Below are 27,621 nucleotides of genomic sequence, written 5' to 3' on the forward strand. Positions count from 1 at the left end.
GACACAGAAAAGAAGAAATTATGAGATTACAGACAAGCAGAAAATTGATAAACTGCGGACTCACAAATTTTACCAAAAATGAAAGCTACTCCTTAGCTCCAGGGCTACCTGTGATCGGTGTTCGTCCTAACGAGCGGAATTTAGCCTCACAAATTGGTGTTCTAAATGTCTTAAGAATCTAATTAAATAACAGATTACCTTTTAAAAAAAATATATTCATGGTGGTTTATGCCTGTAATCCCAGCATTTTGGGAGGCTGAGGCAGGTGGATCATGAGGTCAGGAGATCGAGACCATCCTGGCTAACATGGTGAAACCCTGTCTCTACTAAAAATACAAAAAATTAGCCGGGTATGATGGTACATGCCTGTAGTCTCAGCTACTCAGGAGGCTGAGGCGGGAGAATCATGTGAACCCAGGAGGTGGAGGTTACAGTGAGCCGAGATCACACTACTGCACTCCAGCCTGGGTGACAGAGTGAGACTCTATCTCAAAAAAAAAAAAAAAGATTTTATGCTGAACTCACTAATGTCAGTGTCACAAAATTGGGGTCTTCAGAGCATATCTCCAAGGCAAAGAACCCAAGTCCCCTGACTTAAATGGTATTGTGCATTCATGAAAGTTTTCTCCCTCCCTGCACCTTTTTTGGAGATGGTTTTGCTCTGTTGCCCAGGCTAGAGTACAGTGGCATGATAATGGCTTCTTGCAGCCTTGACTCCCTGGGCTCAAGTGATCTTCCCACCTCAGCCTCCTGAGTAGCTGGGACCACAAGTGTGTGCCACCATGGCTGGCTAAGCTTTCATTTTTTGCAGAGATGGGGTCTTGCTATGTTGCTCAGGCTGGTCTTGAACTCCTGTCAAGTAATCCTCTTGCCTCAGCCTCCCAAAATGCTGGGATTACAGGAATGAGGCACTCTACCTGGCCTTTTTTTTTTTCCTCAAACCTCAGGCACACATGAGCATAATCAGGAGGCAGACCACAGGTCAGCTGCCTTCTAGCATGCTGTTGGCATTAGTACAACAAAGCTCTCAACCAGTTTTATTTTTCTTTACCACAATGAATGGAAGAAAAAGGCAGAAATACATGGTAAGGTCATTTGCTAGTAGAAAAGAAAGCTGGGATTTCCCCATTTACTTTGGAAACTGAGTAGAAAGAACTGCTTTGCCCACTCGAGTCTGGGCAAAGGGTGTGCCCAGACATTGGCAAAGAAACCAGACAAAATAAACAGCCAGCAGTTTTCCGTTCCAAACAGTTAGCTCCTCTCAAGTCCAGAGAGAAGCTACTCCTGAGTTCGTTCAAGGTGACAGTAGAAGTGTTCCTCTCTTTCTGCTGGGCCCAACTGTGCGTGAGGGCAGGTGGATCCAGGCCTTGTAAACACTAAGGTAGGTATAACACAACCAGAAAGGCTGGAGGAAGGCTCTTGGCCTTCCCAGCTTGAGAAGTAGAGGACCTAATATGTAACTGGTGGTCTGCAGAGCCCATAGCAGAGAGTTATAATGAATACAATATTTTTATTGCTTTTCTAAAATAACTCCTTTCATATACAAGGATTCTTTCAGTTAGATCCTTTATTATCCTAAATGCTCTCCTCTTGTCATGAGCAGGTGAGGATCTATTTAGCCAAGATAAGTGGCTACCTCAGAGTTTCCCATAGGGAAAATTGAAATCTGATTATTTTCTTTCCTTCACTTAGTCTCTAGGTTGAGAACTCCAAGTAGTAAGAGGCACATGATAAGGATGGGAGAGATTGAGCATTTTTGAGAGAATACTCCTCTGCTGAATGCCACTTTGAAGGGAAAGATGTCGAATGGCAATTTCCAGTCCATTTTGGGTTGGCCCCTTGAAGGCTCTGGCTTCTGGGTAATGTCCACAAAGTTCACAAGAGTTGTCAAAGATACTTCTGTAACTTGTTGAGAATCCTACAGAAAGAAAGTCAATGACAGGTCAGCTCTTGGTACTCATTCTTATAGCGCTCTAACTTGGCTGTTATTATTATTTTCCCTGAAGAGACAAATGAATTGTTCTAAGCAAGATATATTGGTCCTATGTAGTTCTCTTTTAGTGAGACACAAGGAAATGAATATTTTAGCAACAGTCAGATAGCAGAACTATGAACAGTTACACCTATCTGAAACACTGACTCTAGCTTTTCCCAGCTGGGGAGCTGCCTGATATCAGAAAGGCCACATGGCAAAACTGCTGCTGTTACGTGCTTAGCGGCTCTACTCTATCTGAAGGCTCCAAGCTCTGAAACACCACATATGTACAAGTGGAAATAGTAGTAGTCATTTTATTCCTTCTTAAATGGCAGAAAAAAAGGTCACTTACAGACTCTGAGTTGAAAGGATCCTTCCACCCACCCACCAATTCATGTCAAATAAAATAGATGTCCCTGGGAGAAGGGATCTTGTCAGACTGACTCAAGTATCTGATCTAACAGATGTAGCTTTGGTAGATATGGCTGCAGCCTGGTGATGTCTGGAATCATGTTTATCTAAAATGAATTCCCTTTGTTTTGACTCAGCTCAACAAACAAACTTTTGATTACAATTTTTGGAGAGTAAATATTTTGTTAAACTTGGAAGATTGTCTTCATTCACCTTCCTTCACTCTGATGAACATATTATGCATTTGCTGTGGTCTTCAGCTACAGTTAAGTACCAAGCTCTGGGAATATAATTTTGCCTAGAAAAACCCTTCTAGGGATTGTCATTTGTTTGTCTATTTGTTTTTAGAGACAGGGTCTTGCTCTGTCACCCAGGCTAAAGTGGAGTGGTACAATGGTACAATTATAGCTCACCGCAGCCTTGACCTCTTGGACTCAAGTGATCCTCCTGCCTCAGCCTCCTGAGTAGCTAAGATTATAGCTCTGAGTGCACCACAAGACAAGCTAGAGTCAGTGTTTAGGTGGGTATAACTGTTAATAGTTCTGCTATCTGACTGTGCTAAGATAATTCATTTTCTTGTGTCTCACTGTAAGAGAACTACATAGGACCAATATGAGATAAAGGTAGAGCTGATTTGTTGTTGTTGAGACAGAGTATCACTCTGTCACTCAGGCTGAAGTAAAGTGGCACAATCTTGGCTCACTGCAACCTCTGCCTTCCATATTGAAGTGATTCTCGTCTCAGCCTCTTGAGTAGCTGGGATTACAGGCACCCACCACCATGCCCGGCTAATTTTTTTGCATTTTTAGTAGAGATGGGGTTTTACCATGTTGGCCAGGCTGCTCTTGAACCCCTGACCTCAAGTCAGCCGCCCACCTCAGCCTCCCAAAGTGCTAGGATTACAGGTGTGAGCCACTGTGCCCGGCCTTACTAATTTTTATTACTATATTTTTTTTTGTAGAAGCAGTTGTCAGTGTTGCCTATGAGTTGATTTAATCAATGTGCTATTCTAACTCACTTCAGAGCCTTTAGGAGGAGGGCATATTTGAAACTGTGCACTCTGATGCATAATATGTGCATCAGAATGAAGAAAGGCGAATGAAGAAAATCTTCAAGTTTAACAAAATAGTTGTTTACAGTCCCAGGAGAATTTCCATGTTAATCTTGCTATGCTGCCCAGGCTGATCTTGAATTCCTGGCCTCAAGTGATCCTTCTTCCTTAGCTTCCCAAAGTTTGTTTGTTTTTAAGTGGGTATGGAGTCAGTCCTGTGCTAATCTTACACTCAAATTAATTCTTTAGGTTTTTTTTTTGGTTTTTTTTTTTTTTGAGACGGAGTTTCGCTCTTGTTACCCAGGCTGGAGTGCAATGGCGCGATCTCGGCTCACCGCAACCTCCGCCTCCTGGGTTCAGGCAATTCTCCTGCCTCAGCCTCCTGAGGCTCATGAGGAACTTGGCTAGAATTCATATAACTTCTGAGGCACTGAAAGAACCACATAAATTACAAGGATGGCCAGCCTGGGCTGAAGCTGCCAAGGGATTCCTAACTCCAGCTAGCCATCGAAGACAGGCTGAGACTAATCAGAGAAAGAAAATGGATAGGAACTTATTACCTATGAACAAGTAATAAACTTTCTTTTGACTTAAACTTAAGGAATTACTATTATGACTTTAGTTTTCCTTCAAAAATTTTATAATGGGGAGAGGACATATATTCAATTTTGGAGCAAATCTTTATAGCTGACATTATTGAAGCATGTTAATATTATTTATATAAACTCACTGCAGAACACCTGGTGACCTATACTGGCTGAAATGGCTAGAAATACTTTGGGATGGGAAACAATAGGGAAGATTTTTCAGCTATGGGTTCAGTGTCATCTAGAAGTTGATTGAATCAATGTGTTATTCTAACTTATTTCAGAGCCTTTATGAGGGGGGCAAATTTGAAACTGCCCACTAGCAGTCCCAGGAGAATCCCCATAGGAGCTGTGGTTGGAATTGGGAAAGTGGCTTCATGTTAGAAGAGTATAGTATTGAATTAGGAACCTCACTGCTATATACCCAAATCACATCCACCTAGCATTACTTAGTAATAAAACTGATATTTGATGATCTTTATCTGCCTGACTCCTTTTAATTGGTTTCAAACTTAGGCAGGGAAAAAGAGTATCATTAGCCTCCTCAAACTCCCAAATCAGGGAATTTCTGTAGCCTCAAGGTCATCCCATACCCAGATTTGAACTCTAGTATAACTATAAACCCAAGAAGGCAAATTTTAGGCTGATGTCCACTCAAGTATATATTAATATCTTTAAGTCTACAGTGGCGTTTCACTGGCTGAGAAACCCCACATGACAAAAATTGTTCTAATGGAGTTGTTCTTTCAGAGTCACCCAGAATATGTGCTCATTAAGAGCTACTACTAGATTTGATTTTAAAACAGCAGCATAAAGACATGTCTTCTCCCTTTGTATCTTAAAACCACTCCAATCCAACAAGAAACAGATACAAAAACTCCATGTTCCCTGGAATGGGGAGACATCATAATATGTGAAAACAGAAGGCAGATGGCAGCAAGGTTTAACAGAGGGAAAGAAGTCCAACCTTGAAAGTTTTCAGAGACTAGACACAAGCAGATTTTTCTCTGTGGAACTCTAAAGACTCAGTAACAGGAGGTAACGGAGGAAGGGATGAAGGATGGATGGAAGATCATTACTGAATGATATCCCTTCAATGCAATCAGGCAACTATATCCTCTCCCCCTCAACAAAAGACTGAACAATTTAAGCCAGAGACATTCTGGACTCAGGGACATTGGGCATAGAGAAGGACAGAGTGAGGCATGGAACGAAAATTGGGGAATTATCCCTTCTCTCATTTAGCTCCAAAATGCTTACAGATGGTTTTACACCCATACGTTCAGTCCTAGAGAAACTAGGGAGTTTTCTCTAGAAGAAAATTAACAATTTCAGCAAAGACACAAAGATACTAAGTGCTCCACAGTGAAGGCCACAAGTCAATGAGTATCACCCACAATCACAGAGCTTTCAGTCCACGTAACAGCTTAGTCTTATTTCAGATAGAGAGCTAAAGATTGACAAACATGGAGAAAATTTCTCACAAACTATACCAAATGAACAGAATAAACAACTCTGAGGAAACACAGACAATGACAGATGAAGATGCAAAGTTGTTAGTATCTTCAGAGATATATGAAAAAAGATACTATGAAAAGAAACAGAAGAAAGAGCTTAGGTATTAAAAATCTGATGGCCAAAATAAAAAATTCAGTAAAAAGGTTTTAAAATTGAGAATCTTTTTTAGGAAGAACAAAAAGATAAGGAGATAGACAATGAGAGAAAAGAAAAAGAAACAGATTCAATCTAGTGACACCCTAACGGATTAATAGGAGTTAAAAAAAAAAGAGAGAGGTCAAAGAAAAGAGTGGGAAATTATTAATCATGTAATAATAATTGAAAATTCTCAGAACAGAGTTTCAGAGATTTGGCATAATGAATCTACTCAAGGCATAAATTTGTGGCAACCTCAGACTATTAGGAATAAAAAGATCTTAAAATGGCTTCTGAACAGCAATACTGGAAACTAAAGACAATGAAAGAATGCCTTCAAAATTGTGAGTGAAAATAATTTTCAATCTAGAATGTTATATCTAACCAAATGATCATAAGCACGATGATGATGACTGAAGATATTTTCAGACAATGTAAACTAAAGAAAAAAAATGCATCTTTCCCCCCAAAATTATTAGAATGTAAGCTCCAAGAGAATAAACCAAGAAAAAAGTAGTAGTATCCAGTAAATAGTGAATCGAAGGCAAATAAGAAGAATAATTCCCTAGATGGCAGTACAGCAAAGTCCCATGACAACTGTGGGGCAGCAGCTAGTCCACACTACATCAGTTTATGGAGGTCTCCATGAAGAAAAGATGCAGGAAAATGTGAAACTGATAGATAATATGGCAAGTTCAACTGCTTGAAAAACTGCACTGAGAGAAATTTTACAGAGCTATTGAGTGTGAGAAGCCTTAGCTATTAGCTCAAAGAAAATATGAGTGAAATAGGTAATTATTAATTTCAGAATAAAAAATTCCACAAAATTGAATACTTGCCTAGCATGCATATGTACATAAACATCATGATGAAACATTGAATAGTGATTTAATAATTTGATGCAAATACATTGGGAGAGTGGCAGGAGGGGTAAGAGGAAAATAACAGAGCTTGAACTGACCTACAAAAATAGGAAGTCAGTACATTATCTCTGAAACAGACAAGAGATAACTAAGTGTTCAACAGAATAGTAGGGCAACTATATTAATAACAATATATTGCGTATTTCAAAATAGCTGGAAGAGGAGATTTTAAATGTTCCCAACCACAAAGAAATGACAAATGTTCAAGGTGATGGGTATCCTAAATACCCTGATTTGATCATTACATATTGTATGAATTTTTCAAAATAACGCATGGATCCTTGACACCTTCCCCTTCAACTTCCACATCTACACAGTGAAGTGTTACCTGTGACATCTCTAACTCTGAATTCTGTCACTTCTCACAGCCCTCAAAGCCCCCACTCAAGTTCAGGCCATCAGTATCTGCTGGTGAATTTCTATAACAGATTAGAACTGTTCTAATTTCACCTCAGTAGTGCCTCACAACTTCCAGGGATGATGTCTATCTGATTCACCTCTCTATACCCAGCTCCAGGCATATTACTTGGCACAGAGTAAGCACTCAATAAAGATTTTTTTTTTTAAACAAATGATTAGAGGTATTTTTGGAGGTAGGGAACATAAGAGATTAATAACTTGTGAGGCCAAGGCAGGTGGATTATGAGGTCAGGCGTTCAAGACTAGCCTGACCACATGGTGAAACCCCATCTCTACTGAAAATACAAAAAATTAGCTGAGCATGGTGGCGGGTGCCTGAATTCCTAGCTACCCGGGAGGCTGAGGCAGAGAACTGCTTGAACCTGGAGGTGAGGTTGCAGTGAGCCGAGATGGTGCCACTGCACTCCAGCCTGGGCAACAGAGCAAGACTCCATCTCAAAAAAAAAGATTAATAAATCACAAGGTAGAAACTATGTCAGAGCTATTTAAGAGTTAGCAATTACAGATCTATTTGACCCTTTTTCCTTCCCACCACACTGTAATTAGGGTCTTAATGGTTGTGCTTAATTGATTCATGTATTTATTAACAAATATTTCAAATGAAGTGCTTATGCTGCATTTGTTTAGAAGTTTGGAATAAATCCAGCCTAGTATACAGTCCAATTAAAAGGAGCTTAAATTGCACTTACCAGGTAACCAGATAATGCCTAATGTTATTGACCTATTTTATTCATTTATTTATTTATTAATTAAGACAGGGTCTCACTCCCATTGCCCAGGCTGGAAGGCAGTGGTGCAATATTGGCTCACTGCAGCCTGGACCTCCCCTGGCTCAGGTGATTCTCCTGCCTCAGCCTCCCAAGAAGGCAAGATTCAGATGTGTGCCACCATGACCAGCTTTTTTCCCTTTTTTTTTTTCAGTAGAGATGGGGTTTCGCCATGTTACCCAGGCTGGTCTCAAATTCCTGGACTGAGGCAATCCACCCACCTCAGCCTCCCAAAGTGCTGGTATTATAAGTATGAGCCATCATGCCTGGCCTATTTTATTTTGAGACAGGGTCTCACTCTGTCACCCAAGCTGGAGTGCAGTAGCACAAACATGGCTCACTGCACCCTTGACCTCTTGGAATCAAGCAATCCTCCCACCTCAGCCTTCTGAATAACTAGGACTACAGGCGTATGCCACCATGCCCAGCTGATGTTTTGATGTTTTGTACAGATAAGGTCTCACAATATTGCCTGGGCTGGTGTTGAGTTCCTAGGCTCAAGTGATCCTCCTACCTCAGCCTCCCAAAGTGCTGAGATTACAGGTGTGAGCCACTGCACCCAGCCTATAGACCCCTTTTTGGAATTTGAGTTTTAGTATCACATGAAGAACAAGGTTCTTTGAGTATATTCAGTGTGTTATGTTTTGATTCTCAATTCTAAAGTTTTTCCATTTGTTTTTTAGAAGTTATAGATAGGCAAAATTAGAGAATTCACTGTTTATTTAGTGTGTGCAACAAGAAGGGCATTGGGGAAAAATAACTCCCTCAAAGTCTGGTTACCTCATTTCTTTTATCAAGACAGACAAAAGATGCATAGCCCAGTCAGCACATTTCATTTACTGTGGGTCCAACTCTGTTATGTACAGTTGACTTAATTTATTTCTACTTTAAGCTATAATATTTCATGATGTTTACTTAAGAAATTACCACCAGCAACTTTGTTTTAACACTTTGTAAAGTTTTGGGGGTTATTTGCTTCAATTCAATTTACAGTGCAATAAAATCCTTTGTTCCAAAATAAGATTTACTTTGTAACAACACGAAGAGCTTGGGTTAGGTTATGTTAGGCTTTCGTAATAAGAAGTACACCCTATGTATTACATCTGTATGATCACAATTTTTAAACCATTGTATGTTAATGCCCTATGTAAAATCAGTACAAATGAAAGCTGTTAAAGTTGTGGACAGTATCTTTTAGGTGTGTTTTCATAGCTGCATTCAGACTATGAACTAGAACAAATTCATCTTTGGTGCAAGTGTGTAATTCATTAATGAGCTGTAAGTGTTCCTTATTTTACATATACAAGAACTTTGTCACACACATATATTACAAATATTTTCCTTTTCATCTTTTCTTAAATGTCTTTTTATTTGGTTTTAATAGTTTTATTGAGGTATAATTTTATTATAAACAATAAAATATATACATCTTAAGTGTTGAGTTCAATGAGTTTTACCAATTATATATGCTTTATAGCCAATACCCAAAGCAAGGTCTGGAATATGTCCATCATTTCAGAGCTCCTTCGTGTCCCTTTCCAGTCTATTCTGTCCTTTTCCCAGAAGTAGCCACTTTCTGACTTTGATCATTAAAGATTTTCCCTGTTCTTGTACTTCTATAAATGGAATCTTACAGTGTGTGTGTGTGTGTGTGTGTGTGTGTGTGTGTGTGTGTGGCTTCTTTCACTAAAGATAAATGTTTCTGACATTCATCTATGTTGTTCTGTGTATCAGTAATTCTTTCTGTTTTTCTGCTAAGTAGTATTCCATTGTGTGAATGTATCATAATTTGCCCATTCTCATCAAGATGGATATTCGGGTTTTTACAGTTTTGAGCTATTATGAATACGGCTGTTATGAACTTTTTTGCACAACTTTTTTGGGGCTTATGTTTTAATGTCTCTTGGGTAAAAACTGCAGATTCATATAGCAATGTATGAGAATTCCAGTTGTTCTACCTTCTAGGAACATGATTGTCGGTCTTTTTTGTTTTAGCCATTCTTGTGGGCATAAGTAGTAGCGCATGGTTTTAATTTGCATATCTTGAATGATTAATGATGTTGAATACCTTTCTATGTTTATTGATCAATTGTTTATCTCCAATTGTGAAGTATCTGTTCAAATCATTTTTTCTTTTTTTTTGAGATGGAGTCTCACTCTACTGCCCAGGCTGGAGTGTAATGGCATGATCTTGGCTCACTGCAACCTCCACCTTCAGGGTTCAAGTGATTCTCGTGCTTCAGCCTCCCAAGTAGCTGGGACTACAAGCATGCACCACCACACCCAGCAAATTTTTGTGTTTTAGTAGAGATGGGGTTTTTAGTAGAGATGGGGGCCTCTCGAAGGGCAAGGGATTACATGCTGGAATTACAGGTGTGATCCACCGCACGCAGCTGAAGTATCTGTTCAAATCTTTTGCCCATTTTTAGTTTGCCATTATATTATTTATAATAGTCTTTTTATATTTTAGACAGGAGTCTTTAGTCAGATAAACTATTGGGAAACATTTTCTCCCAAACCAGCCTGTCTTTTCATTTTCACAATGGCATCCTTTTGGTGAACAGAGATTTTTAATTTTGCTAAAGTCCAATTTATCAATGTTTTAAAGTTTATGGTCAATTATTTTTTGTTTGTTGTCTAAGAAATCTTTGCTTTCTTCAAACTTGTAAAGATAGTCTCTTATGTTTCTTTTAGAAGCGTTACAATTTTGGATTTTTTGTATTAGTCTATGATCCAGATATAAGTACACTATGTGCAGAATGAGATATAGGTTAGAGTTCATTTTCCCCGATGTTTATCCAGTAGTTCCAGTTTCATCCAGTTGTTCCAGCTGGATGAAATAGTTTTTGGTTACATGGATGAGCTCTTTAATAATGAATTCTGAGATTTTAGCAGCATCAGCTATTAAAAAAGAAATTCTTTTTTTTTTTTTTAATTTTTATTTTTTTTCAGGGAAGGTGGCTCATGCCTATAATCCCAGAATTTTGAGAGGCTAAGGTGAGAGGAACACTTGGAAACCAGGAGTTTGAGACCATCCTGGGCCACATAGTGAGACTTCATCTCAACAAAAAATAAAAAAATTAGTTGGGCATGGTGGCATGTGCCTGTAGCCCTAGCTATCTCCGAATGTTGAGGCAGGAGGATCACTTGAACCCAGGAGTTCAAGGATGCAGTCAACTATGATGGCACCACTGTACCCCAGCCTGGGCTGTAATATAATAAGACCCTGTCTCTAAGAATAAATAAATAAATACTTTTTTCTTTTTCCCATTGAATTGATGTGCTTTATGAACCTATTTTTGAACTCTCTTCTGTCCCATTGGTCTATTTGTCTATCTTTATACTAAGTACAACTCTGTCTGAGATTTAGAGTTAAGTCCTCCAACTTTGTTCTTTTTAAAAACTGTTTTTGCTATTCTAAGTCCTTAGCAATTCCATGCATATTTTAGAATCAGCTCATCAATTTCTATAAAAATGCCTCTAGGACTGGGTATAGTGGCTCATGCCTGTAATCCCAGCACTTTGGAAGGCTGAGGGGGTGGATTACCTGAGGTTGAGAGTTCAAGACCAGCCTGACCAACATAGAGAAACCCCATCTCTACTAAAAATACAAAATTAGCGGCATGGTGGTGCATGCCTGTCATCCCAGCTACTTGGGAGGCTGAAGCAGGAGAATCACTTGAACCCAGAAGGCAGAGTTTGCAGTGAGCCAAAATTGCACTATTGCACTCCAGCCTTGGTAACAAGAGCAAAACTCTGTCTTAAAAAATAAATGCCTTCTAGGATTTTATTGGGTCTACATTAAATTTATAGATCCATTTGAGGATAGAAACCTCAATGTTAAGTCCTCTTCATGAACCATTTATTTAGATGTCCTTTAATTTATCTCAGTAATGTTTTATAGTGAAGAAGTCTTACATTCTTTTTGCTAAATTGTTCCTAAGTAATTTTTCCATGGTACTGCAAATGAAACGGAATAAATCCATTTTTAAATAACATCTAGTTATTTTTAGAGTTTTCTAGTGATTTTAATTTTACAAAAGCAGTAAATTATATTATAAAGTTAATATAGATAAGTAAAAATAACAAAACTATATTTCTACCACAAAGAATACCATTATTAATATCTATATTTCATCTATACATACAGATATCCATATGTGTGTGTGTGCATATATATATATATATATATATTTATATTTATATTTTTTTAAGATAGGGTTTCACCATGATGGCCAGGCTGGTCTTGAACTCCTAACCTCAGGTGATTCACCCACCTCGGCCTCCCAAAGTGCTGGGATTACAGGCATGAGCCACCATGCCTGGCCCCATATGTATATTTCTAACCACATGAGATCATACTGTACAGGCTGTTTTACAATCTGCTTTAAAAAAAATAGTGTCTACCTTTTCATGTCAATAACATTTCTATCTAAAATACAGTCCATATTCAAGTTTCCCCAACTATCCCAAAAGGTGCTTTACATTTATTTGTCCAAATCAGACTCTATCCAAAAACATAAACTGCATCTGTATATCTACAAGTCTCTTTTGATTTAACATAATCAGATATGGTGATTTCTATTATGAATGTTAGACCTTATTTAATAAAGCATATTGCCACTCTAACCAGGGTGACAGAGCGAGATCCCACCTCTAGAATGAATGAATGAATAAATGAATAAAGCATATTGTAAATGTCCATGTAAAGGTAATATTTCTTTAAATAGCTCCATTCTTTTTCTTTTCTTTTCTTTTTTTTTTTTTTTTTTGAGACAGTTTCACTCTTGTTACCCAGGCTGGAGTGCAATGGTGCGATCTCAGCTCACCGCAACCTCCGCCTCCTGGGTTCAGGCAATTCTCCTGCCTCAGCCTCCTGAGTAGCTAGGATTACAGGCATGCGCCACCATGCCCAGCTAACTTTTTGTATTTTTAGTAGAGATGGGGTTTCACCATGTTGACCAGGATGGTTTTGATCTCTTAACCTCGTGATCCACCCGCCTCGGCCTCCCAAAGTGCTAGGATTACAGGCGTGAGCCACCGCGCCCGGCCAGCTCCATCCTTTTTCTTATGGATAAACATATATTTGAGAGAGAAGCCACTGAAACCTTTAAATTCCCTAACTTAAAGATGTCAATGAAGTTATCCAAATTTTCAAATGAGTCACTGAGAATGAATATATTAAAGGATAAAGGTGGTTAAATGTCATGTATCAGGGAGAGATTTCAAGTGGTTATGTTTTATTTATTTATTTATTTGAGACAGGATCTCACTCTGTCACCCAGGCTGGAGTTCAGTGGCACGATCTCAGTTCACCGCAACCTCTGCCTCTTGGGTTCAAGCAATTCTCCTGCCTCAGCCTCCCAAGTAGCTGGGTTTACAGGCGTGCACCACCACACCTGGCTAATCTTTGTATTTTTAGTAGAGACAGGGTTTTGCCATGTTGGCCAGGCTGGTCTCAAACTCCTTACCTCAAGTGATCTACCTGCCTCGGCTTCCAAAATGCTGGGATTACAGATGTGAGCCACCATACCTGGTTGGTTATACATTTTAACATAGAAAACATTAAGCAGACTTTAAGAAGTTCTTTTCTTAAAAAGGTAATAAAATAATTAAAAAATAAACCCCAGCTGAAGGAACTAGGTCAGTTTCTTCTACGCTAGCTATTAAGATATGCTAGCTATTAAGATATTAAGCGGTAACTTTAATCACAATCAGCAGGCTCAGATGCTTATATATAACTGTGTGACTGCCACACTGAACAATTATGGAAGGTGTTTTCTGTGGTTGAATCAATCAGAATAGAAATAATGGTAGGATTATTTAAAAGAAATTAACCTGTACTGTAATCTGGGGTCAGAATTTTTTTTTTTAAAGGCTATAAGCTGTAATTCATGACACGTTAATTTTAATAACCAGGCAGGGTGAATAGACTTGAAAATAATGTCAGCTCACTTTAAACAAACATTGGTTGCTAACATAAATTGGCTCTTGGTAGGTAAAAACAATCTGGTCAACAAATGGCTGATAAGACAATCTAGGCTTTGCAATACTTAGTAGTCCTTTATGAGCCATGACTTACCTGTATGGACTGGCATTGGTATACGAATTGAACTCCTGATACATGAGCTTGCGGGTTGGACTGGAGGCCTACATATGCCCATAATACCTGGATCTCCAGGGAAACTGGTATGAGACAGCAGGAAGTACAGTTCATAGCCTGCAGAAGGGTAAAGACACATCTGCTTAAATTGCCTCATAGTTGCCTATAGTCAATCACCATCCATTAAGCCACTGTTTTTTTTAAGCATTATTCATAATAAGGAAGGCAATGTAGCTTAATGGAGAACACAAAAGTTCACAATAAGACTATATTATCATTCCTGATCTTTTTTTTTTTTTGAGATGGAGTCTTGCTCTGTTGTCCAGGCTGGAATGCAGTGGTGTGATTTCGGTTCACTGCAACTTCTGCCTCCTGGATTCAAGCGATTCTCCTGCCTCAGCCTCCCCAGTAGCAGGAATTACAGATGCCCACCACTATGCCTGGCTAATTTCTGCATTTTTAGTAGAGACGGGGATTCACCATGTTGGCCAGGCTGGTCTCAAACTCCTGACCTCAAGTGATCTGCTTGCCTGGGCCTTCCAAAGTGCTGGGATTACAGGTGTTAGCCATGGCACCTGGCCTCACTGATATAATTTAACTCAAGCCAGTGCCTACTACGCACCTCACACATAGGAGATACTACTGAGTACTCAGATACTGCTGAGTATCTCCTATGTGTGAGGTGCGTAGTAGGCACTGGCTTGAGCAGATCACGTAATTAAAGGATCTAAATATAGGAACAGTGAAAAGTCAAAGATGACGACACCTAAGGGTTAGATTATGAAGTGCATCCAAGTAGTCTGGAAGCCAGCAAAGAACCTGAAAGTTTCTAGAATAGAAACATAGCATACCTAATGCAGTACTCTAGGAGGATTAATTGCAAGATACAGAAAGACATATCATTCTTTTTGGTTTTGATTTTTAACCAGATAATGCATTTTCATGTAAATAAATGTAAAAATGAAAAAATTTTTAACAGAAAGATTACAATTTTAACCTCATGAAAATCTACGCTGACCAAATATTCAAGAATATAAGAGTAGGCCGGGTGTGGTGGCTCACGCCTATAATCCCAGCACTTTGGGAGGCTGAGGCGGGTGGATCACAAGGTCAAGAGATCGAGACCATCCTGGTCAACAAGATGAAACCCAGTATCTACTAAAAATACAAAAATTAGCTGGGCATGGTGGTGCGTGCCTGTAGTCCTATGGGAGGCTGAGGCAGGAGAATTGCTTGAACCCAGGAGGCGGAGGTTGCGGTGAGCCGAGATCGTGCCATTGCTCTCCAGTCTGGTTTAACAATAGCGAAACTCCATCTCAAAAAAACAACAACATAAAAGAACATAAGAGTATGTGAAATATACGATGAGATTTTTGAACAACAGAAGTCTCTAGATTATCTGCCTTCAAATTTTTTTCTAAGTAAGGAAAATACTTTAGGCATTTAAAACATAACCTGAAATAATGACTTTAGGCTGGGCACAGTGGCTGATGCCTGTAATCCCAGCACTTTGGGAGGCCAAGGCAGGAAGATCACTTGAGCCCAGCAGTTTGAGCCCAGCAGTTTGAGACCAGTCTGGACAACTTAGTGAGACCTTATCTCTACAAAAAAATCAAAAAATTATCTGGGCATGGTGGCATGTGCCTGTGGTCCCAGCTACTTGAGGGGCTGAGGTGGGAGGATCACTTGAGCCCAGAAGGTCAAGACTGCAGTGAACCATGATCGTGCCACTGCACTCCAGCTTAGGTAACAGAGCAAGATCCTGTATTTAAAAAATAAAAGGCTTCAAGTGGGCATTATTTCTTTCTGTTTTTTTTTAGACAGAGTCTCCCTCTGTCGCCAGGCTGGAGTGCAGTGGCACGATCTCGGCTCACTGCAACCTCCACCTCCCGTGTTCAAAAGATTCTCCTGCCTCAGCCTCCCAAGTAACTGGGATTATAAGCGCCCACCACCATGCCAGGCTAATTTTTTGTATTTTTAGTAGAGATGGTGTTTCACTGTGTTAGCCAGGATGGTCTTGATCTACTGACTTCATGATCCACCCCCCTCAGCCTCCCAAAGTGCTGAGATTACAGGTGTAAGCTAACATAGCCGGCTGGCATGATTTCTTATACTTTTCCTTCTATGACAAACGCATTATCTGTGGAGACAAGATTAGCTTTAACCTTACTATCCATGATTCACAAAGGGGTAAAAATGAGTCTTCATCAGAAACTGTATTTCTCTCCTTACTGAAATGCCGCAGTGCCTGTTGAGGATCTTCGTCCACCCTCCTTTCTGGGCTGGGTCAGCATTACCAAAGATGGCAACGTGCTCTGGTCTGACCCTTCCATGAAGAGTCTGATAAATCTCCTGCTGCAAGTGGCTGCAGTCTGCCTTCTTCAACCTGTAATTCAACACCATGGAGGCTGGAGTCTGATGCTAACATAATAATATACCCATATTGGTACTATATATTAAACCAAACATTGAAAATAATATTATAAAATAGACCAGAGGGTATAATCCTTTGTAGGTATTAATGACTGCCAGAAAACTCTTAGCAATATTAACACTATTTAGACTAAAAGACTATTCCTAGTATCTTCTGAACTGTCATTCAAAATAAAAAAGTTACCATATCAACATATTCCCAACATATTCCCTACATATTCCTGATGAAATTGCAAGAAATGATGTGGAAGCAAAGAACTACCTGAGCTTGCATCCAGATATTGCATTCACTCCAAATTGTACTTCATGTTTGTTAACAGAGCAACTTCCATTACCCTGGTTCTGTAGGAGGGTCATCTGAGGTGGGAAGTGACGATCAAGGACATCATAACAGGAAAAAAAAAAAGGAGGCAGCATTGCAAAATTTATGCTCTCATTCTCCCTTAACACTATTTAAACTGTATTACTATCATAATGTTCAAGTCACAAATTTGTGCTTTTTTTCTCAAAAAACCAGAGAGACAACTACGATTCCAAAAATGTTTAGCCATATATTAGTGTATAAGTACCTCATTAAAGCAAACAAAAAATTCCTGACCTTTGGCTAGTCTAACCTAAGTCTGAAAGCCTTTGCAGCTTTTCTTATTAGGCTGCAACAGACCACCCAGCTCTAAAAAGGATACTGAGTAACTTATATTACCAGTCAGAGCCAAGAGTGGCTTCCCAAAGATATAGCCAGGATTCCCACTTCTAGGACCAGTGAGAGAAGCAGCTGTGCTCTGTTGAAAAGCCTGCAGAAAGAGTGAAGAGAAGTCAATTATGGAGGTAAGCATGCTTTCCCACCTCCCACTGCTTGGCTTCACTGTACCCTTCCTTAAGGCAAGGCAATGCAATAAATGAACTACACTGGACAATCTGGCTTCTTTCCACAGTGTAGCATTTTGCTTCTTTCACTTTTTACATTCACTAAAATAAATCCTTCATGATCTGAATATTGAAATTCACAATATGCTACTTTTACCAAGGATTAAAACCAAGAATCTACCAAGGATCCCTTAACCCTGTTTCTCAAAAATTACTAGCAATTTAGCAATAATAACACAGCCTGGACAAAATCTGAAGAATTTAACTGTAATTTTAAAAATATATTTTAATTAACTATAGATGTTCCAGAGATGAGCTCTGAGAGACACCACAGTTGATCGATCACCTGAGGGTACAGTTCGGAAACACTATGCTGGGTTCAAATAGAGGAAAGAAGTAGCAGAAGCAAAATGGTGGTGATTAAGACTGGGCACTCAGATTAAGTGGGAAATGAGTAAAATGCTGACTGCCCAGAAATATGAGCAAAGCTAGTTAAAGAAATGTTGTAGGTGTTGGCTGAATTTATTATTCAAAATGACTATTAAAAAAGAAGTTTAGATTTGAGATTGATGTCCCGCTTTGTTGGGGCCCAGATAGAGAACTGGAGAAAATGTTGATGAGTAAACACTTGTAGAATACTTACAACTTGCAGTTAAATTGTGCAGTATTAAATGTTGAGGCCTCAACTGACAGACTGAACTCGGCTTTCATATTCTTACTCTATTTCACATGTATTACCAAAGCAAACGAACTGTTTCTAACCCGATATTTCCTCCTCTCTAAATCCCCGATAAGAGAAGGGCCCTAACCCTGAAGTGAATGATGAAGTGTTGCTGTAAAGAAGTGTCTGGCTCAACAGTCAGGTTGGTTTGTCCAAAACTGACAGACACCTTCTGGATTCCAAAAGTCCCATTGGTCTCTATCTCATATGTAACCTGAAATGCAAAAAAGAATCAATTGATAAAAAATAGTTATTGGGCTAAATATGTTTAGGACAGAAGATTTTCTGTCTTCAAGGGTTTTACTGTAACTAAATGAGGTAGACTGAAACAGTACTGTTAAAAATATCAAACACAAATACTATGAAAGATAAAGATAATTTCATATTGTACTTGTATATGAAAAAGAAACTGGATAGAGCTCTTTAAAATGGTTCACGGGGGCCGGGCATGGTGGAAGATGCCTGTAATCCCAGCTACTCAGGAGGCTGAGGCAGGAGAATTGCTTGAACCGGGGAGGTGGAGATTGCAGTGAGCCGAGACTGTGCCACACTGCACTCCAGCATGGGTGACAGAGCAAGACTCTATCTCCAAAAAAAAGAAAAAGAAAAAGCATTTATAGGTAGGTGAGTTTATGGTAGGAATTGAAAGGGAAGAAAAATAAGTTGGTTACAGGTAGAAAAGGTCAAGCAGAAACAGCCAGAGGTGAGCATGGAACAGAAATATGGTTTGCTTGACTCTGACAATGTCTGATAATTAATAAATATAGTTGCTGGGGATACAAGTTGCAGGCAATTGAAAGTAACCTTAAATTTCTGAACACAGTCTTTAAGAAGATGCTTTAAGCTAATTCTTAATCTTTTAGGTTGGATTGTTTGTAACAGAGAGAACGGAGGAATAGAAATGAATTAATCTACTTCAGATTTTCAGATGACACTGACTGGGTCAATAAAAGAAAATGTGGTCAGTCAGTAAGAATCGGTAACAGACTGCAGATGGGCAAAGGAAGAGGAGTCAGAAATAATTTTAATGTCCTAGACCTGAAATACTGGAGGATGGTGGTGATGGAAATAACTGAAAAGTAGTAGGGAGGATAATGGGCTCAATTATTGACAAGTTAAATTTCCAACTTGTTCGGAATTGTTGAAATTCACAACGTGCTAATTTTACCAAGGATTACAACCAAGAGTCTTGCACTGCAACAAGTTTGCATTCCCAAATTGTTAGAGAATGCAAACAAAATTCATATGCGGTCAGTGTGGTACTTAATGGAAGATGAGGCACCTCTGGCAGTGTTGGATCAACATACATCAGTCCAGAATCTAAGGTCAGCTTCCTCACCTGGGAAACTACATTCTGGCAAGTGTTTCCAGCCAACAAAGGAGCATTAGCCTGTGAAGTAAGTATTACAGGAACCTGGAACTAGCAATGAAAAGAAGCAAATTAACTAAAACTGAAGGCAGTATTTTGTCTTTTACCTATTAATAGACACCATGCTAAGGTAAGTATTTTTCCTTCCCCCTTGACCACCCCCTTTCTCTCTTCTTCCCCACCAGCCAACAACTTAAATTCAAAAGTCTTTCTAAAGCAGCACTTCTTAAAACTTATTTCTCAGAACACTAGTTCTATTAAATATAAAATAAGGGTTCCACAGTCAAGTAAGTGTTAGAAATACTACATTCAGTGCTCCCCTTAGGGATTAATAAGGCCCTCTAGCAAATTAAAGACTGAAGGCAGGATGAGATGGCTCACACTTATAATCTCAATACTTTGGGAAGCCAAGTCAGGAGAATTGCTTGAGGTCAGGAGTTCAACACCAGCATGGACAACATAGCGAGACCCTCCATCTCTACAAAATATTTAAAAAATTAGCTAGGTTTGCTGGCACACGCCTGTAGTCCCAGCTACTTGGAAGGCTGAGGTGGAAGGATTGCTTGAGCCCAGGAGGCTGAGGCTGCAGTGAACATGACCACGCTACTGCACTCCAGCCAGGGTGACTGGGTGAGACCCTGTCTCCAAAAAAAAAATTAAGAAGCTCACCCTAAATATAGTTTATTTAACCCAATGTTTACAAACTTATCTAACACCTTATGGATCCTGGTTTCATAGGAGGCTATTAATTGTATTGGACGTACTCGCAAAAGCACTCTTTTAGATCCCTACTTAACTGCTACATCACACTTACATTTATCTTTCAACAGTACAGCCTAGACTAAAACTGCCTCAGATGCAGAGGAGCCAAATATATTTTTTCCTTTTTCCTGATACAACAGGTTCATACCTCCATGTTCTGTGGATCAGTTATGCCTCTCGGAACCTAGGAGAAAGCAGGAACGTTAGGGTGCATATACCTTACCAAAAATCACCAGGAGCTTGTGGATTCGTATTACTAACAATAGGCTTTGCTTTGAGGGGAGAAACCAATATATTAGAATAATTTACTTCCTCTATTCCACCTGACTCATCTTTACACTGAAATGCCAGGAAGTGGAGCTAGACAAGAGGGTGATAGACTGTGATGCCTGCCTACTCTGACAGACTCTACTGAACAGCAGAAACAAGACATTTGGTGAAATAGATGTCTTCCCCCTTCCACCCTCACAAGCCAATCTCATTGGTGAGAAGGGTGATGAACTCTTATCCTGGATATATATCCCTAATTATTTCATTTGTCTTCAGTATGGTTTCCAGGCCCTCTTTTACGTGGCTCCTGAAGATTCCAACTTCTAGTTCAATGCTCTTTCCACAACCCACACAGTGAAAAGCATGTTCACTTCAGCTTCATGGTGGTGACAGTGTAGGGAGAGAAAGGGCACCTACCTTTAACACTGTGAAGTTATAGTAAGAGGCAGCATTGAGGGCTGAATCCAAGGTACAACTACTAGCCAGGTTCTTGAAAAAACGAGTGCAGGTTGTACTTTTACTCTCTAGGAAACCTGAAACACAAATAAGAGAGTGGTAAATAAGAAAGCCTGTTTTAAACTGAATGAAAAGGTTGGTACGTTTGCTCTGGACTCACCTGCAGGATTGCTTTCAGCACAGAGTCCCCCAGCTCCAACTCCTACAGGTTGTCTCAGCAAGCTTATTACAGACCACTTGGGGAAGTAAGTCAGAATGGGGTCCCCGGCCTAAGTAAAATATAAAAGCAGCTTTGTTCACAGTGAGACTGGACTAAACTACAACAGAAAAGAAAGAGTAGAAACAAGGTTAACTCAAGGGCTTGATTACATGGACAGTACTGCCCTCCAAAGAGCTGACAATGGTTTAGCCAGCTGCAGGGTAGTACTGCAAAGATACCTTGTCAGTTGTCTGCTTTAGAGTAAAAACCAAACCAAACAATCCCATCCCCTTCCCCAGGCTCACTCTGTAAAAGGATGGTGGTGACTGAGTTTGGAATGTTGAAGTGAATGATTCGCCTCCAAACTCTGCAGCCAGGCCCTGGAAGTTGGTTGCATTGACCTTTTGGAGCTTCTGGAAATAGTTTAATTTTGCTAAAATGTTTTTTAAAAAGAAAAGAAGTTTAGATAAAAGAAAAACATGCCAAGTAACTAATTTTTTAAAATATTATATTTTACTGAAGCATAATATACAAGGTGCAAATCAAGTGAAAACTCAAAGAGTTTTTACAAATTTATATACTATATTACCAACTACCCAGATCAAGTTATAGAACATTTCCCCAGAAGGCTCTCAATCAATACTCCATCTCCAGAAATAAAAATTCTGACTTCTATCACTTCTTAATTTATTCACAATCTACTGACTGAATTATTGTTTTAATATTAAAGAATATGGTCAATGAATGCATCAGTTTCAAGTCACCGATGACCAAGAATGTGTATGATCAGCAATTTGTGATGAAAATAGGAAGCTCAATAATGCTCATATCTGCCCCATAGCAGATGAGTCTCTAATACAACAGAATTGCACTATTTCCATAGGAACATGGTGAAGCTAGAGACAATATTTGATCTGTCCTTCCCAAATCTTCCTGATTCCTCTAAACTTCAACTGACCAGTCCTAATAATGTTTCCATCTCTCAAGTTTTGAGATATGTTGCATTTTATTCCTTAAGGCTTATAATTCCTCCATTCAAGATTTTAGATATTTCAAAACGTTATTTTCTGGAACAATTCTATAATTTCTATGATATCAATGTATAAATCTACCCAAGTTCCTGCAGTCATCTCTTTATGGCACTTCAGAACCAGTAGGGAGATGTAGGAAAGGCTGTGGTGCTATCTCCTGCCCAGAGGATGGCAGGTGACTGACAACACATTGTCTGCTTTACTACTCCATCTGCTAAATTGAAAAATAACATAGCGAAACATGCCCCTTGCCAGTTTCATTCTTCATATAATTAATGGTCATTTGGACAGAGTAAAAGATATTACAATATCTGCATCATTGAAAGCAAATGAGGATTCCACGTTAAATGAACCCGTCCTTTATCCTCTGTGATAACATCTTAATTATGCGACTTTTCCGCTTTCTGATACAGCATAAATGCAACTCTCAATGCTGGGACTTTTCAGACTACTCACTCTACACATCTCCTAGATCCTTTTTACTCAAAGTGGGGTGCACAGATTAGTAGCTCCAGTATTACCTGGGAGCTTCTCAGAAATGTAGACTCTCAGGCCACTCCCCAGACCTGAGTCAAAATCTCCGTGTTAACAAGATCTCCAGGTAATATGCATGCATACTAGAATTTGAAAAGCACTGCTCTAAAATAGGTGATGCTGATGCTGCTCGTCTATGGGCCACTTTCTACCTCCGATCTGAAATCTTCAAACTCTAAAGCTTCCAAGAACTTTTTTTTTTGAGATGGAGTCTCACTCTGTTGCCCAGACTGGAGTGCAGTGGCATGATCTTGGCTCACTTTAACCTCCTCACGGGTTCAAGTGATACTCCTGCCTCAGCCTCCTGAGTAGCTGGGATTACAGGCACACGCCACCAGCCCTGGCTAATTTTTGTATTTTTAGTAGAGATGGGGTTTCACCATGTTGGTCAGGCTGGTCTTGAACTCTAACCTCATAATCCACCTGTCTTGGCCTCCCAAAGTGCTGGGATTATAGTCCAAGTGCTATTTTAACATTTCCTTCAGAACTCATACCCAGCAAACCACATGGAAGAGATATTTACCTTACACTAAATGCAGTTATTTGTATCTCTATAAATGAAGTAAAAGTTAAAGTTAAGCTAAGAAAGAAGGTGAAATGAGATGGCAAAATATCTATTTTTTCAGGACTTAAATGAATCAGAGAAAGTTAACATTTTGTCTCTCACTTCAGTGCAAAGATATTGGTGGTAGTGATGGTAAATATAGGCTAAGTAGAATTTTTGCCTAAAATTTCTACTATCATAGATAATATATTACTCCTAAAACAACTTAAAGGTATTTAGATTTCTATTGTTACAATCTCAGATGTCAAAGCCCATGTGAATCCCATTACCTCCTCAGAGGTAAAAGAGTAGCAAAAGGCCAGAGAGCCAGCTTGCAGAGGTGAGAGTAGATTGCAGATCTCCTATTTCTGATTTGTTTTTTCCCCACTCCATCAGACTTTGACTAAAAACTGTACAGACTTTGACTAAAAACATAATTTACTCATGATCATTATCAGTAGATATGTATATTTTTAAATTTTATTTTATTTTGGAGACAGGATCTCACTCTGTTGCCCAGGCTGCAATACAGGAGCATGATCACAGTTCACTGCAGCCTCAAATTCCTGGGCTCAAGCAATCCTCCCATCTCAGCCTCCCCAAGTAGCTGACACTACAGACACGCACCACCACAACCAGCTAATTTTTCTATTTTTTGTAAAGACCGGGTCTCACTATGTTGCCAGGATTGGTCTCAGACTCCTGGGTGCATGCAATACTTCTGCCTTGGCCTCCCAAAGTGCTGGGATTACAGGCATGAGCCGCCATGCCTGGCTGTACCAATAGATACTAAGCACCATGGGGAAACAAAGATATGGTCCATCCTTTCAAGGTGTTGACAATTTTCCTGGAAAGTCATGATGTTTACATAAATTAATAACAATATTAAAAATCCCACAGGTTCCAAGGGGGTGACTCAAACAATAAATGCTTTAGAACTTCTGAGGATGGGCTTACTTCCAGTAGATGAGCAAGAAAACACTCATGGAAAATAAAGGGATTTCAAAATGCAGAGAGAAAAAGGAACTATAGAGTCAGAAAGAAAAACAAATACAAACTTGGGAAAAATACAGGGCATATCTTGAGGCTAATGAGTAAATGAATTCAGCTGAGTGGAGAGTAATGCTAAAAGAGCCAGGAAAGCTAAGTTGGATCAAATAGGAGATCTGCTGGCAGGCTAAGAAGTTGGCTATTATTCTATGGGTAGTACGAAGTAATGGAGGTTTCTGAATAAGAGAGCAACATAATGCAATGTTATGGAAATATGAATCTAGTGAAGTGATTCTCCATAGCTATGTATACTGTGTGTACATGCTATGTGTGTATTTGTGAGGAAGGTAGGCAAATAATCAGAACCAAAGGGAAGCTTTTGCCTTTTTCATACTAAACATGAATCTATTCCCCAGCCTCATTCAGGGAAAGTTCATTGATGTAATGAACCATAATTACTATTGGAAGTGGTCATATTCCTCAGGTGTTGTTGGGTAAGAAAAATTCAGATCCACTGGTCCTGATGGAGTGTGCAGGACTGTGTGAGAGGCAGGAGTGGGGATTAAAAGCAGGGAGCACCAGGTAGGTGCCACTGCAATAACCCTGGAGCATGATCATAAGGCTAGATTTAAAAGGCAGTAAAAATATTTAGAAAGGAAGAGGCAACCTTATCTTTTTTTTTTTTTTGAGACAGACTCTGATTCTGCCATCCAGGCTGGAGTGCAGTTGTCCAATCTCGGCTCACTGAAAACTCCACCTCCCAGGCTCACACAATTCTGCCTCAGCCTCCCAAGTAGCTGAAATTACAGGTGCCCACCACCATGCCCTGATAATATTTTGTATTTTTGGTAGAGATAGGGTTTCACCATGTTGGTCAGGCTGGTCTCGAATTCCTGACCTTAAGTGATCTGCCCATCTTGGCCTCACAAAGTCCTGGGATTACAGGCATGAGCCACCACTCCAGGCCACAACCTTTCTTAAAATGAAGTATTCGCCTTGCGCCCATTACCCTATTACAATCTAAATAACCACAAGGCGTCCGGGTGCAGTGGCTCATGCCTGTAATCCCAGCACATTGGGAGGCCAAAGCAGGCAGATCACGAGGTCAGAAGTTTGAGACCAACATAGTGAAAACTCATCTCTATTAAAAATATAAAATTAGCCGGGTGTGGTGGTGCATGTCTATAATCCTAGCTACTCAAGGGGCTGAGGCAGGAGAACTGCTTGAACTCAGGAGGCAGAGATTGCAGTGAGTCAAGATCACGCCATTGCACTCCAGCTTGGGTGCAGAGTAAGACTCCGTCTCAGAAAAAAAATAAAAAATAAAATAAATAACCGCAAGGCTCCTGATAACTGCTTTCAAATTGAAGTCCCCCAAAACAAAAAATTGGTTGTTTCCTGAGACAAATATAGTTTTGCAATTTCTTTTAACAGTCAGATGAAATCAGGATGAGGTGACTTTCAGGATGCAAGAGACATTTAAATCCATTTTGTGCAGGAACATTATTTTGCTTCATAGGCATTTTAAAAAGATAGATTAGCTTCATATCTTTAGAAATGTTATAGCCATCACCAGCAAATTTCTAAGTCCACTAACCATCCCCAATAATAATAACCTCTAATTTTTATTGTACTCCACAGTTGTAGAGCACTTTCATATACAAAGCCAATGATATAATTTCTTACTTTGCAGTTGAAGAAACAGCCCTGGAAATGCTAAGGCATTTGCACAAGTCTGTACAGCTGGTAAGGAAACAGCAGGACTGAGATCCTAATCTAATGCTCCTCCTATACTACTGCCTCATGAAATGAAAGTAAAGTTGGCATAGACTCATTTGTCAAAGATGTTCATTCAAACATTATTTGGTGCTTACTACGTATTAGGCACTGGAGATTCAGTTAGTACCCTCACGGAGATTGCAGCAAGTGGGGGATATTGTCTATCTGAGTAAAGAGGGATGATTAAAAGGATTGAAATTAAAATTCTCTATGAGTTTTCCGATCCACAGCCAACAGAATATAAAATACTGCACATGTATTCAATAACAAAGAGAAAAGCAGCAGAAATCGGGGTAGAGAGTCAAAGGACAAAAAAAAAAAAAAAAAGTTTATTTCTTCAGTGCTGTCTGGAAAAAAAAAAAAAGGAAAAAAGTTTAAAAAAGAAAGAAATGGAAAAAAGATCGGAATAAAAGACAACTCTCAATAAATGTTACTCCAAGCTTGTCCAACCCACGCTGGCCGCATGCAGCCCAGGATGGCTGTGAATGCAGTCCAACAACACAAATATGTAAACTTTCTTAAAACATTATGAGATTGTTTTGCTTTTTTTTTTTTAAGCTCATCAGCTATCATTAGTGTATTTTATGTTTGGCCCAAGCCAATTCTTCTTCCAACATGGCCCAGGGAAGATAAAAGATAAACACTCCTGTGTTAGAAAATGCAAACAGCCAACATGTTTCTACTCACAGTTGTTCACATGTACACAAAACTGCCTGATTCCATTAGAATCCATGAAAACTCTTGAAGGAAATGGGGAATTACTCCTGAAGATAAGAGAGCTGTCTACACAAACCCAGCTTGAAGACCTGTGAGGAAAGAGGAGGGAGAAGATATATTTAGAAGGGGCGGGGCAGGTCCAAAGAAGAGTGCCCTAGCAATATTGGTCAGATTCCAAAGAGAGGACTCCTTGGCACCCATAGGACACGAAGGTCTTATTCTACTGGCCAGCCCTGCTATAGAGAATCAGAAAAAGCAATTCCTAGGAAAAACCAAGGGAATGTCCTAGGAGTAGAAGTAGGGGCGAGAGGCACAAAGACTAACTCTTCTTACAACCAAATGTTACCCACTAAAGGCCCCAATCCCCTTTAGGATTCAGTCTGAGCAACGAAGCTCACCTTACGCTGCCAGGAAGGCAGAAGGAGAAAACTGTCCTCGGATGGAGAAGATAGCAGTCCCTGTCGCAGCAGCAATTTATATCACAGGTACCAGGAGTCAAGTCACAGACACAGATCGGTAAGACTATGAAAGTACAACACAGAGTGAGTGGGATGAGGATCCCCAAACTCTCCCAGGTGCTCACCCCACTTCTTCCGACAGCCCCACTCCTGGCTTTGTGGCAGTTCACTTTGCTCCCAGAATTTTAGATCTCAGAATTAAGTTTCCATCCCCACAACGTTTCCCCTTACCTGGGAAGAGGTCCACAGTCCTATTCCCAGGCGCCGAGGGGGTCACGAGAGTAGGGACCACTGTAGAGATCCCAGGCACGGCCGGGGGAGTTGCAGTCGCCTCTGAGGAGGACTGGAGGTTTCCGCCATGCGTCCCTGGCTCCAACGCCGAAGACGTGGGCACTGCCCCTGATGGGGAGGAAGAGTGCTGAGGCCGGATGCCCTTGGGGAACATCAGGAAGAACACTTGCAGGAGCGCGAGCTGTGAGGTGCACATGGGGCAGTCAGGACCTCTTCGGTCCAACGTGAGCCTCCGCAGTCTCCAGACGCGTTGCCAGAGCGTGGGTGGGAGGGGTCGCATAGCGTCTGACGCCAACCGCGTGCCTCTTCTCAT

General features: G+C 39.9%; 1 protein-coding gene across 2 annotated transcripts; it reads right to left on the bottom strand.

Annotated features, from left to right (window-relative positions):
• Nucleotides 1-1,016: 1,016 nt before the first annotated feature.
• TCTN3 (tectonic family member 3) lies at nucleotides 1,017-27,591 on the bottom strand. 2 transcript variants are annotated; one of them, XR_013525025.1, is made up of 14 exons: nucleotides 27,249-27,591; nucleotides 26,958-27,081; nucleotides 26,530-26,648; nucleotides 21,270-21,397; nucleotides 20,926-21,034; nucleotides 20,727-20,842; nucleotides 20,188-20,223; nucleotides 19,248-19,328; nucleotides 17,997-18,122; nucleotides 17,024-17,114; nucleotides 16,586-16,680; nucleotides 16,123-16,276; nucleotides 13,870-14,007; nucleotides 1,017-1,918 (listed from the first exon to the last, which is right to left on the bottom strand). XR_013525025.1 is itself a non-coding variant. In XM_009010067.5 (14 exons), exons 1-14 carry the CDS (start codon nucleotides 27,586-27,588, stop codon nucleotides 1,685-1,687), a joined length of 1,908 nt encoding a protein of 635 aa, XP_009008315.3. In that variant the 5' UTR covers nucleotides 27,589-27,591; the 3' UTR covers nucleotides 1,017-1,684. The 2 variants fall into 2 exon arrangements, 1 of the variants encoding a protein (XP_009008315.3); XM_009010067.5 differs by having other exon boundaries at nucleotides 17,007-17,114.
• Nucleotides 27,592-27,621: the final 30 nt, after the last annotated feature.

The sequence above is a fragment of the Callithrix jacchus genome, chromosome 12 (genome assembly GCF_049354715.1).
Source record: "Callithrix jacchus isolate 240 chromosome 12, calJac240_pri, whole genome shotgun sequence".
Taxonomy (NCBI): Eukaryota; Metazoa; Chordata; class Mammalia; order Primates; family Cebidae; genus Callithrix; species Callithrix jacchus.

Excerpts from the sequence above, each read along its gene's own strand:
- TCTN3 (XM_009010067.5), bottom strand. The coding sequence starts at position 27,588 with ATGCGACCCCTCCCACCCACGCTCTGGCAACGCGTCTGGAGACTGCGG. Across the intron at positions 26,649-26,957 it reads TGCCTTCCTGGCAGCGTAAG|GTCTTCAAGCTGGGTTTGTG; the intron begins GTGAGCTTCGTT and ends CTTTCCTCACAG. Across the intron at positions 16,681-17,006 it reads CTGGTAATATAAGTTACTCA|ATGACCCTCCTACAGAACCA; the intron begins GTATCCTTTTTA and ends TTCCCACCTCAG.